General features: G+C 39.8%; 1 protein-coding gene across 1 annotated transcript; it reads left to right on the forward strand.

The window, feature by feature from the left end:
• The first annotated feature begins 958 nt into the window (after nt 1-958).
• On the forward strand, nt 959-12750 carry LOC141992284 (complement factor H-related protein 2-like). Its single transcript, XM_074961168.1, has 7 exons — nt 959-1016; nt 2320-2481; nt 5434-5586; nt 7071-7247; nt 7944-8132; nt 10303-10485; nt 12557-12750. Exons 1-7 carry the CDS (start codon nt 959-961, stop codon nt 12748-12750), a joined length of 1116 nt encoding a protein of 371 aa, XP_074817269.1.
• Nucleotides 12751-13220: the final 470 nt, after the last annotated feature.

The following is a 13220-nucleotide window of genomic DNA, read 5'->3' on the forward strand; positions in this document are numbered from 1 at the left end:
TGCAGCGTAGCCTGTTTTAAAAACCTGTTCAAGTAACTGACAAAAAATTAGTTGCTCAACAGAGGGTGACCTCCTAATGAAGGTACAAGATGATTGCACTCTTCATGTCTGGAGATACTTCAGGATGGTCTTAAGACAGGAGATTGCCTAATAAGTACAGGTTTCACTATATATAGTTAGAGTCCATTAAATATTTTAATCATTTTTAGTGCACAGCACAGAAAATCTAGGATGCATGAATGACACTAAAGCTGAGCAATATCATTTCAGTGCTCCACAAAGTAAACTAAGGACTTTTGAAGGCTAATGTACTGTTGCCCTTGGCTCTGGATATTGCTCTCAACAAATGCTTTTGGAGACTGAGTATTAATCTCCTCCACCACCTCACCTTAAATATCAAGGTAGAGAGAGAGAATTTATTTGAGTTTTATGAAGAATACAGTCCAAATTATTGTAAGTGCTTCTTTTGCATTACACTGAATTTCTCTCCACTTAGTTGGCATGATCCAAAACCCATTAAAATCAACAGGAAATCTGCCATTGACTTCAACAGGCATTAGATCGGGACAGTGGGATCTATCATTGTATTCACCCTAGTTGAGATCAGTCTTGTTCAGATACCATAATACTTAGATTTAAAACCTGTCCTAGCTCCTAAGAACCTTACTGACCTGGAGCCCATACAGCTGGATGGGAGTCAGTTGGCTCACTTGTTCAAGGAAACGCGGGAGGGGAATTACCGGAAGAAATTGATCTTTTTGAACAACTAAGACTGCTTTTTAAATTAAAATTTGCATACATTTGTGATGCAATATTGACAGAGTGTGGGGCCCAGCAGTGAAGGGATTATAAACAAGAGGTCAGCTTTTAAAAGACAGAGGTAAGGACAGAGTCCAGGGCACAGCACTACACTACACCAGCACTTTAAAATTGCGGGCCAAGCTTTTGAGGCACAGAGATGACCCAACTTGGATATATTGCCATTCTGGTATTATGGGCGTGCTCCACTGCATTAGGTAAGATGTTAAGATACAAACAAAATATAGACTCATAAAAAGACCATGTAAAGGTACAGAGATAACTAGAAGGAAAAGATTTTTAGCACATAGCACCACCTAGGCCTATTGGGGTAGGAAAAGCGGATGGTGACTTGGTAGTACGACTGAGGGGCAAGGTAAAGCAGTGACCCTGCTTCAAGGGCAGAGCCTGTGTTGAAGATGCTAATGGAGTAACTGTCACTTTGTCTGTGTAACAGCTATACAGAAAATTCTTCCTCTCCAAATTTAGCTGTTAGCTAGTTTATACCAGCTGAATACGCCAGAAATGCACAATTCTTTGCATCATTGCTGCCCCTTTTCCATAATATTTCACAGAGATTAAGCATCACTAAGTTATTGGTGATATAGTCTTGACATGCTCATCTCACCCACTTCCACCAACCACAGGTGGAGTTCTATTCTTTAGAGCTGGGTGAAATCATTCAACCAAAACTGCTTTCAGTGAAAAAAACAGATTCAGCAACTCTGCAACATTTCACAAATTTGTGTTGATTTTGCCAAATTGTTTCAGTAAAAAAAACAAAAAAAAACAAAAAAAAACCACACCTTTAAAAAGTCTCAAAAAAATTAAATAATTTCTTGGGACTTTTTTTTGGTTACAATTTTTGATTCTAAAAAAAGAAGACCTTGTTTCAAAATTCTTACATTTTATTTTAAAAATTAAAAGTGTTACACTATGCTCAGAATTGAAATGAAACAATTTTGGGGGTATTTTTATTTGCTGCAAATTTTCGGGGGGGGGGGGCATTTTTAGCTCAATCCAACATATTTTTTGTCACCAAGATGAAAAATCCATTCTTTGCCTTAGCTCTAGCATTCATACAGCAACTTCTCTGCTACCACAACCGTGTGTGCTTGTCCATATGTTCCATGCTGCCTAACCATATTTGCATTAGTGCATTTGGGGGAAATCGTGGCAGCAAGCAAAATTCATTAGCAATGGTGAGAGCTCAATTTAAAAAAAGTCATGTTATATAAACTGCTTTGCCTATTTGTGTGTCTTAATTAACTTTCACTAGTAATTCCACTGTTAGTTACCCATGGCAATGTTTTCATTTTAAACCTTTACTAGGAGAGTTTTCATTTTGTTTCACCCAGAAGATGTTCCTCAGCTTTTCCAAATGGCTCCAACCAAGTTTAAATCCTTTTTCATTCTCTTTAAATGTATTATGCTGTGCTAGAAAATATCAGCAGAATATTCAACCCAAGATTTCAGAGTACATACAGTATGTCTGAGTTTATGCATTTGCTTTGCTTTCAGCTGTTTCATGTGGTAACATAGAAAATGGGAGGGTAAAGCCAGGTTCCTTCTTCCACAGAAGAAAAAGAACATTTGAATGTAATGCCGGGTATATAGCAGAAAATGACAACAAGAGAATTGAGTGTACTTCTTCAGGATGGTCTCCTGTACCCAGATGCATTCGTAAGTGAGCTTTAAATAAGGTTAATTTCTTCTATGTTGTCCTTCAAAGAGAGATACATTGCAGTTTTTATAGTACTCGAGATGTACTGAAATACTTACCCATTATACATGGGCTGTATGCTGCTTATTTACTTTCATTATATACACCAGTCTTGGAACAGAACAGTCACAAAGGGCACTCACCTCAGTCAACCCCCTTTTTCAGAATTCTCAGCAAAACACCAATGCCAAGTTCCCAGGAAGCCACTCTGCAACACGGATCAGCTGTAATTACAGAGATGAAGGTAGAGGGCAAACTCTCTTACTGTTTTCCACAGCTCCCCCACCAAATGATCTGCATCACAAAAACGAAGAACAATATATGTAAAAAGTAAAAGTTTTGTTATCTGGCATGTTGGGAGAAAGGGGGGTGCAAGTTAATCAAAAATTCCGGTTAACTAAGAGCTATAGTTACCCATGGAATACCAATTTTCAAAGAATTAGAATACAATTAAATGGATAAAGTATAGTCGTAGTAGTACAGCACTGCAGAGAGCTTGGCTTCTTGAAGCACTTAGGTGTATACAGGTAACGTTTTCTATACAGTAGGTTATCTTATGACACTATATATCACTATGGGCAGCGCATGGCCTACACTCAGATCACTAAAAATACACTTAATACTAAAACTATACTGAACATAATTTAATTTTTGATGATTCAGAAGGCACTTCAAGATCTTGCAGGGCCTCAGGGTCATCATTAACGTCAATTATAATTGTAGATGTAGAGAAGATTGGGCTGAATCTGTAATGGCCCTATGATACACCCTGGAAGCTGCTTTTTGAATAACTGGCTGGTAACGGGGGACAGCAGCCAATGGGAGCTTCGGGGAAGGTACCCACAGGTGAGGGCAGTGCACGGAGTCCTCTGCCACCCCTCCCCCAAAGCCTGCGGGGATGTGGTGCCTGCCCCTTCTGGGAGCGGTGCGGGGCCAGGGCAGGCAGGGAGCCTGCCCTGGCCCCAGTGCACGCTGGTGCCACCCCACAGCCACTCAAGGTAAGCAGCGCCGGGCCGGAGCCCGCACCCAGAACCCTTCCTGGACCTCAACCCCCTGCCCTGAGGCCCCCACCCGCACTCCTCCCTGCACCCCTTTGCCCTGAGCCTCTTCCTGCACACCACACCCCCTCTGACACCCCATGCTTCCTCCCGCACCCCATCCCCCTGCCCTACATGCTTGGCCCTGCATGCAATTTCCTCACCCAGATGTGGCCCTCGGGCCAAAAAGTTTGCCGGCCCCGGCTTACAGCCTTGTCAGCAAATGGTAGATTCCACATCCATATGGAAGCATTCTCTGATATAACAATTTCATAGCGTCAGCCAGAACTCAGATTATCCATCCCACTTCTCCAAATTGTCACAACACCTGCTCCAGAGTGACCAAAACTGGTACAGTAACGATAACAGAAAATTATACACACTCAGTACTTATATGATTCTTTGAATATCATTACACTTCACTTTGTACGACTTTCCATTACATTTACACTGTTATGCCATACAGTTTCTTAACTAGTTTTGTCACCTTTTAGGGATAATGTAATATATGTGTACACTGATAATATCACAAACCCAGTCTAAAAGAAAAATTAGGACTGCACAAAAATTAGCCAAAAACATGTACAAAATTAGACAAAATAGTGCTATTATAAAAATAAAACTAATGTAGCACCTATATTTTGGTGAGTAGGTTGGCAGCAAGATACTGTAGAAGGGATTAAACAAAACAAAATATGGAATGAAATTTTTCAAAGCCAGTGAGGGGATTTAGCTACATCATTCCCATTAATTTATGGGACGTTTATATGGCTAAAACCCTGTCTAGATTTGAAAAATCTTAACCATAGATTTTAAATAAAAAAACAACATACTTTAGAGCACTATTGTCATTGTATTTGCCTTTAAGTACTACAGGTAATGTGCAGCATTACCTCGTCTAGATTATGGAACAGATTCAATCCTAATCCTTCAAAAAACTTGAGTAAATCAAGCAACTATTTTAGAGAAGAGAGCTCCTTCTCTGCACTTTATCAGTATTATTGTTTATTATTTGTATTGTAATAGCCCCACTCAGGTTCAGAGCTGTGTTATGCTAGGCACTGTACAAACGTATAGAAAGATAGTCTCCAGAGCATTGCATAAACTCTAATAATTTAATGTACTTGGTAGTTACATTTGGATGCTCTTCCTGTTTTAAAAGGGAATTTGCTCATTAGAAAGCATTTTCAATTTGCCTTCACTTAGTCAAGCCAAAGTTACAAAACACAGATAATGTCCAGTTTATGCTGTAAATTGCAACCATGTTCGTACTCAGTTTAGAGAACAACCATGTTTTAATCAAGGACCCTGAGAATAAGTGTATTTTAAGAGTCAACAGCGTTTTTGTCTGCTCATGTTTCCAGTACTTTCATATGAGCTATAATTAACTTTGAGTTTCTGTCAGAGACGAAATTAGATCTAGAGAATCTGGGGTAATGTTTTCAGAAACACCTACGTGAGTTAAAGCCTAAGTCCCAATTTCAAAGTGACTTCGACACCTCGGCTCCTAACTACCACTGAAAGCCAATGGGACTCTGGGTCCTGAGTGCATAAGTCACTGTAGAAAGTCCAGGTGCTTTAAAAACAATTTTACCCTGTTCAAAAAATGCTTAAAGTTTTCAAAGAAAAAAATTTCATCAACATTTCAAAAATTTTCAGATAAACTTGTCATAAAAATCACAAGGTTTTTCACAAAATATTTTGTGCTTTTTGAGAAAACAAATGTCAAAAATTTATTTTTCTAAACTGACTAGCTCTACTAATAATGCATTGCTAACTATTATGGTAGTACAATATGTTGTATACAGTACACCATGAATTCCTGTGTATTATCTGCAATGGTCTTTTTGGTTATGTTGCTCTGTTTTTGTTCAGCAATACAATGTGGAAGGATAGAAAATGGGAAAATAGTGGACAAAGTTGAAGAAAAAACAACCTTTCAATGTAATCCTGGATATAAATCTGAAAATGGAATTAATGAAACTACCTGTACCTCTGAAGGCTGGTCTCCAGTACCTACATGTACTGGTAAGAAAGCTTTCATTTAAGATTAACTTCTGCTAGTTCTTTTTTCCCTCAGACACATTGTGTTTATTTGAAAAACCATCAAGTGTTTTAATAATCAATCAGTTGTATAAATAATGTGGAATGTAATGTGTTCTTAAAACAGATACCAAACTCTCGAGTTTGGTAATACAAAACCAGGTAAAATTTCTCACAGTACCTAAAACGAAGAAGGACCAGAGCTTGAATCCTAAAAAAAAGAAGTGCCAGAACACACAATTTCAACAGCAAGAATCTCTTATAATAGTAATATACATTTTTATTGCTCACCTGAAAGATGCTATATGTACGCACACCATATTCTTCATTGTCTACCCAATTACGATATCAGTTTGCTGCTTGTGCTGCCTCTTCAGGTATCTTTTTCCGTGATTTTGTGTCTTCTGCAGATTGATGCTTTGCAAGCCACTTCTTCACGTATGGACAAGCCAGGCCATCACACTCTTTGACACCCTTTTTCTGACAGCATTACATATTTATGAAGTAGACAATTTATCATTTGTCTTTTTGATAAACGGATGCTGGCAAAAAGCTGGAATTAGTAGGGTTGTGATACAGGATTTTTGAAAAAGCGCACTAATGAAAATTCCGATATTTTAGCATGAATAATCATTGGTTTACTTTACAATTATCAGAAATACCAGAATGCTATTCTGCCTCCTCCAAGAAAAGGGCTAGAATGGTGTTCTGGATCAACATGAGTGCTGAGGAGGACTTGCCTCTCTAAGCAATTATCCCAAACATAGAGAGGCAGGAAGGCATTCTTCGTACCGTAAAATATATCTGCTATTCATTCAAAGCTTGATCCTGTACTCAATGAAGTCAGTGTCAAAGCTCTCACTGACTGTAATGGTGCCGGATCCGGGCTTTAGAAATATAAGAAAGTGTGGTGATGTGGAAAGCTTATAAGGAATATGACCCATATTCAAAGATAATGTTGTACGGTGGTGTAAATTAGATCACCATATCCTAGCTTAAACTTGTATTTAGATCCCTTTACACATATTCTCATCACTTAATGATGTATCAACTTTAAGGTCAAGACATTAATTACAAACAGAAACAATATTACTTCTTTTCTTATGTCAATTAACTGGAGCTTCTTCCTATGGATGTACATCAGTGAAAATAATATTCTAACACAGAAAATGAGAGGAGCAGTGTTTCCGCAAGACCCATCGAACATTCATGAAGTTCTCACATCAGACTTTTATTTTCATCAATTTTGATGATGGAAATATCCCCCATTAATTATTATTTGTTTTGTTCTAGCCACAAAGACCCCAGCCAAGATCAAGGCCTCATTGTGATTCTACAGCATCTAACATAAGAAATAATTTTTACCCCAAAGAACTTACCACATAAAATTGATGTAACACTGTTGCTTCTTCAATTCGGTTCCCCCTCGACCCCCATCAGTAATAGGTTAACACGTGTGTGTGTTGCAGTTCAAGTGTGTCCACATCCACCTGACATCGATTTGGCAGAAATTGTCAGTGGGGAGAAAGCAGAATATCAGGAGGGTGATGTTGTTCAGTACAGGTGCTACCCAGGATACACTCTGGCGGGACCTGAAAGGATAACGTGCAGTGGAGAAAAATGGACACCTCCTCCAAAGTGCTTGGGTAGGATAATGTTTTGATTCTTAATTCATTGGACTAAAGTAGGTAGGGAATAACGTCCCTCTCTTGTCTCATAGTATTATTTAATAATGGATACTATTCCATGAGTGGCTACTTAATGTTTCCAGCACTCCCATAGTTTCTGATCCTGCTCCCATACAATGCAATGGCAAAATTCCCATTGACTTCACTGGTATCAAAGGATCATGCTGAAGCATCATACACTATTTAATTTTAGGTAGCGCTGAATACTGATCAGCGAACAGGACTATCTAGTTGATAGATAGTAAATGGCAGATTATCTGGTATGGACAGCGTAGATAACAGTATCCTATTGGCTTTGCTTAACAATACTTTATATTAGAATACCTTTCATACATTCTTTAACAATGGGAAGTTACTGTCCCCATTACAAGAATGGAGAAACTGGGGCAATGAAATTAAGTAACTTGCCAAGACCACACAGCAAATTAATAGTGGGTGGGACTAGAACATGGGAGTTGTGATTTACACTTCCCTGATCTAACAACTTTTGAAAGTAGTCCACTTTTTCTTTGTTAAGCATCATTCATTCTCTGTGTGGTAAACAAAAAGGGAAGATGACTCTAGAAGTATGGAATCTGCAGTACTGTGTTAACATGGGAGGAGATAGTTAAACTTTTGATCTGCTTTTTGTGTGTTGCTCTTTTCTATTTAAAGCTCCATGTATTATCACAAGGCAACAACTGGAAACAAAAAAATTGCTTCTGTCCAATGGCCGAAGACGTACAGTATTGATTCAAAGTGACCAAACAATGGAATTTCTTTGTGGTGAACATTCTGACCTTAAAATCCCCTACCTCATCAAGTGTGTAGATGGGCACATGGATTTACCAACTTGTATATCTGGTAAATGTACTTAGTTCTATATCAGTTCTTTTCCTCAAATACATTTGAGCAATAAGGAGGGGAGCATACTGTAGTGGGTTAATGTTGGTTCCGGGCACAGTTAAGCAAATCAGTCTTCCTTTCAGATTTATTTGGGACTTGGTAATTCAGGACTTCCTGAAAAAATAACCCTTTTCATGTTTCTATTTAATTAAGCAGATAGCTTTAAAAACTCTGGCACCAGCCAAGCTGGTCCAGTGAAACACTGACAAAGGTAAACGTGGGCAGAAAGCCCACTTCTTTCAAAAACATACATTTCCTTTTACAGAGACAAAAAGCTTTATTTAATAGCCAGAAGTAGGGGGAGGGTTTCAACACTAATTCAACAATCCAGATCTGAAACCCATAGAAAATGCCTTGGTCTTCTCTACCAGGGAGTAACCTACTTAAAGCGGAGTTTCAACCTGGACTTTCCTGACAATCCTTTCATTTGAAGGGTGGGAGGGTTTTGCCATACTTGAAAATAGCCAGGGATTTAGTATCCTAGAGCCTGAATATCTTAGGCTACCTGCCAGAGGTCAGGCTCATGTGCATGGTGTCCCATTCCTCACACTAGTTCGGTGTCAGACAAGCAGGGTTCAGACTCATAACAACATACATTGTTTACTGTGGAAATTTAGCTCAAATGCAACATTTGACCTCCCGTGAGATCCTGATGTTTCATCCAAAGTTTCCATGTGTAAAGATGTGATTCACCCAAGGCCCTGTAGGAGCTCAGATGGGATTATAGCCCAAGCGATCTAGGAACTACTTGTCTAGGACTGAATATAGCAAGCCTTGCACCTTGGAACAGTGTAATTCCTTAATCACTTCTCATGCCTGCTCAAGGCCACCAAATACAGGAGAAAAACATTTTTTGTGGTTACATTCATTTTTGTAAAACTGGCAGTTTAGGTAACTGCAAGGCAGGAAGGAATTTTCTGGTGTCATCCTGGATCAATTAGATCAGCAAACTGACCAGTCATGTAGATTATGTGCACAAAAATGAAAGGATTAAGAGTGCAGATTATGTTTATTAATGACAAATTCAATGCAGCTTATTCCATGATTTTCAAAATAAAGGAACTTATGACCATAGATGTTGTATAAATGTGTGTTAGAGTAGCATTTAGGACCTTGCTTAAATGTATACCAGTTTGATCTTGCCCCATGGCTAAACTATTGATTTCAGTGAGAGCTGGATTAGGCCTGAAAACCAAAAAATTCAGAGCATTGTGACAGATGAATACAGTAACTTCTCACTTAACGTCCTTCCACTTAACGTTGTTTCAAAAGTTAGGTCGCTGCTCAATTAGGGAACATGCTCATTTAAAGTTGTGCAATGCTCCCTTACAATGTCGTTTGGCTGCCTGCTCTGTCCACTGCATGCAAGATTTTGTGGAAGAGCAGCGACTTTACAAAGGAGAATTGCACAAGGTCCTCTTCTCCACCTCCTCCCCCTCCCTCCCAGCGCTTCCCCCACCGCCAAACAGCTGTTTGGCGGTGGGGGAAGCGCTGGGAGGGAGGGGGAGGAATGGGGAAGCACCGCGTCTCCACTCCTCCTCCCTCCCAGAAAGTCCTAAGAGTCGCCAAACAGTTCCTTGGCAGCGCTTAGGAGTTTGGGGGGTTCGGGGACGGGGGGGGAAGAGGGGAGAAGCGGGGATGCAGCATACTCCAGAGAGGAGGTGGAGTGGGGGTGGGAAGAGTGGGCCTGGAGTGGAGCGGGGACAGGAAGAGGCGAGCCTGGAGCATCCCCCGGCAAAGTCAGGGCCTGTTCTTCTCCGGGTAAGCTGCCACTGCTGCTGCGAAGGTGCTTCCTAGCGTCCTTGCTGCAGCGGGCTGTGCCTGTGTGGGATAAGCCAGGGGCACTTCCCAACCACAGTACAGCACAGTACTGGACAGTATATAATGCCTTTTGTCTGCCCCAAAAAAATTTCCTTGGAACCTAACCCCCCCGCATTTACATTAAATCTTATGGGAAAATTGGATTCGTTTAACATAGTTTCACTTAAAGTTGCATTTTTCAGGAACATAACTACAATGTTAAGTGAGGAGTTACTGTACTGGTGCCATCAGCATGCTACATATAGAATAGCGAAGCCAAAAACATTTGTATCTGTACAAAATCATAACTACAGATATTTTCATTTAGGAACTGGGGAAAAGTGTGGCCGTCCACCTACTATTGAGAACGGAGACATAACTACTTTATCGCTAAATGAGTATGCATTTGGCTCTTCTGTAGAATACAGATGCCAGCATTATTATATAATAGAAGGAGAAAGGAAATCATACTGTTACAATGGAATCTGGACAAATGAACCAGTTTGTTTAGGTAAGAAAAATATTCAGGAGTAAAAAGTTTTTAATTTATAACTAATTTAATTTTTATAAACCATGATCTCCTGGATACTATTTTGTCATTTCTTTTTCATGAAGCTGAAATTTATTTTCAAAGCGGTCATTGCATTGACTTTTAAAAAAAAAAAACTGTAAGTGACATGTAGATTTAACAGCATAATTAACTAGAGTTGATCAAAGTCTGGGAAAATATTTCTATGAAAATGTTTACAAATTTATCTCCCCACTTTTCCATTTAAAATGTTTCAATGGTAATTTTCAGACTAGCTTTATGATTAACAAATCAGCTAAAAAGGAAAGGACAGAGTGAAGTTAATTGGATTAAACCATATTTGCTCCTACGGCAAAGAGCCAGAACATTGTATAGCCAAATATCCAGCATCAAGGAGTCCAGCTGCCATTCTAACCAGACTAACATTCACATCTGACTATCTGGTAGTTGATGTGATGGTTCTAGCAGGATGATGAACCAAGCTTAAAAGAGTAAAAATGTATTTTTAAATACACTTGTGAGAATGTGCCATCCCCTCATAAATAAGGGTGGGAAAAAGGACTTAAGAACATTGACAAACTGGAAGGAATGAAGATGTAGCAAGAAGCATCCAGTTACAAAATGGCCACTTTAGGTTATGCCAAATGAACAAGACTAGTCCTCGGAACAGTACGTTGGGGGAAAAAGTTCCTATAAGAGGCCAAATTCATACCAGCAGAGTTAGTAAGGATCAGGATATCACGAAGGAATGGGTTATTGCTCTGTTTACATGCTGCCTCCATGGCCAGTGGTGTATTACAATCATAGTACTGCAGATGGAGTAAACTGTAGCTACAAAGTTTTCAGCAGCTCCCATGTGTGATACTTCCCACCAGCGAAAAAAAATTGTTGATTTCCCCCCATAGTGGGAGTAGGAATGGGGAAGAAAGAACTTACTTGCCACAAATCTGAGAAGTAAGAGAGCCTGGGGATACCCGAGGCAGCTGGCATGCTACCGGAGCCAGTAGGGACAAGGGTATTGATGGGAATCAGGGGCCAGTGGGGTGTGCGGGGGTGCTATGGGAGGGAGACTGAAAGAGGGATTAGTGATGGAGGTTGGGGTGCAGGTGTGGAAGTCTAGCACAGCAGGGGTAGGGAGACAAGGGTGGATCAGTGGGAGCTGGGGAGAGGGACAGGAAAAAGGGTGGTTGAGGATATAGAGGAACCTCTAGAATATAGCAACCCTGTCACCTTGGAGCAGTGTAATTCCCTAATCACTTCTCAAGACTGCCATGTACAAGAGAAAAGAAAAAAACAACATTTTTTGTGGTTACCTGCATTTTTGTAAAACTGGCAGCTTCCCTCATTTTGCCCCTTTCCCAAAACCGTCCCTCCTCTGCCCCTCCCTGTCACCACCACCTCTGTCTCCCTGTGGATTCCACATGACTCTGTCCAACAGAGGGGCCACCTAAATTACCTCAAATTAGGCATCACAGCATCACCCACTACCTGGGAAGAGCACTTGCAGCTGCCTGCCCACAACCCAGTTGAATGGGCTTGACATCTAACAGGACACTGAACAGCTCCTGAATAAACTCTACCTACCTCAGAGCTTGGTTTAGTTAACACTTTTTTCAAATACATTTTATTTGGAATAGTTCCTAATTTCTATTTTATGCTAGGCAAAGGCACTTAATTGTAGATAGAAAACATTCCATTAGTTTCATGCTTTTATTGTCTTACTGCTTCATCACTAAAAGGAATGCTACACTCTTCTTGCAAATAGTCTAAAAACAGTGACATTACCCATTAAATTCAGATTCAGGTAACACTAATCATCTGTAGTAAGTGACTTTCAGAAAGTGGAAAAAACTGTTTGCTTTCTCCTAGGACTAAAGTTCCCTACTTGGAATCACATTTACATCACATATTGAAGCCAACGAGCTTCAATGAGAGTCACGGAGGGCACAATGGCCCTTAATTATTTTATCATGGGATCTCCTTCAATTTCACTGTAGGATTTTTCCATTTGGATTTCTATAACATTCTAATAATATTTCTGTTGTTGTTACAGAGCCATGTGTTATCACACAAGAAGATATGAGATCACACAACATAGATCTGAAGTGGGCTTCAGCTCAAAAACTCTATGTGTCACATGGAGATTTTGTAGAGTTTAAGTGTAGATCCAGTTTGTTGCCGAATTCTTCAAATAATTATAGAGTGCAGTGCAATGTGGGCCAAATACCTTATCCCCAATGCACTTAGAGATGGATGAATGTAGGAGACTTCACCACATGTGAATGGCAAGTACCCTTTATTATTATGCTTATCAGTGGTCCCACTGAAACAGATCCCCAGGGTTTTATCATTCAGACAAGAACTACCACCAGATAGCGGTCGCTGCAGGAATTGTATAATAGCAACAACTAATTCATGTTAACCAATGCTATAGCAACACTTTTGGGTGTGCACCTTTTTAGGAGTAATGCCTTCAGAAATAATCAGCCAAGATGGTAGAAGACGTAAGCAATCCTCACAGAGATCAAACAAAAGAATATAAAATTCCAGAGGCCTTTTAGAATGAAAATTGGGGTTTGTGCTCTTTCTTGCTTCTTTATGTTGGCTAATGGCAGCCTAAAAGGTGGGATTTGTTCTCCCCCATCCTTGCATATTGCACTAGAAATTGAGACCTAGTTTAGAATGAAAGACTAAGATGACTGGAGAATGAGCGTAAT

The sequence above is a fragment of the Natator depressus genome, chromosome 8 (genome assembly GCF_965152275.1).
Source record: "Natator depressus isolate rNatDep1 chromosome 8, rNatDep2.hap1, whole genome shotgun sequence".
Taxonomy (NCBI): domain Eukaryota; kingdom Metazoa; phylum Chordata; order Testudines; family Cheloniidae; genus Natator; species Natator depressus.

Coding starts and splice junctions, on each gene's coding strand:
- LOC141992284 (XM_074961168.1), top strand. CDS start 959: ATGACCCAACTTGGATATATTGCCATTCTGGTATTATGGGCGTGCTCC. Junction 5,587..7,070: donor TCCAGTACCTACATGTACTG/GTAAGAAAGCTT, acceptor TGTGTGTTGCAG/TTCAAGTGTGTCCACATCCA. Junction 10,486..12,556: donor AAATGAACCAGTTTGTTTAG/GTAAGAAAAATA, acceptor TTGTTGTTACAG/AGCCATGTGTTATCACACAA.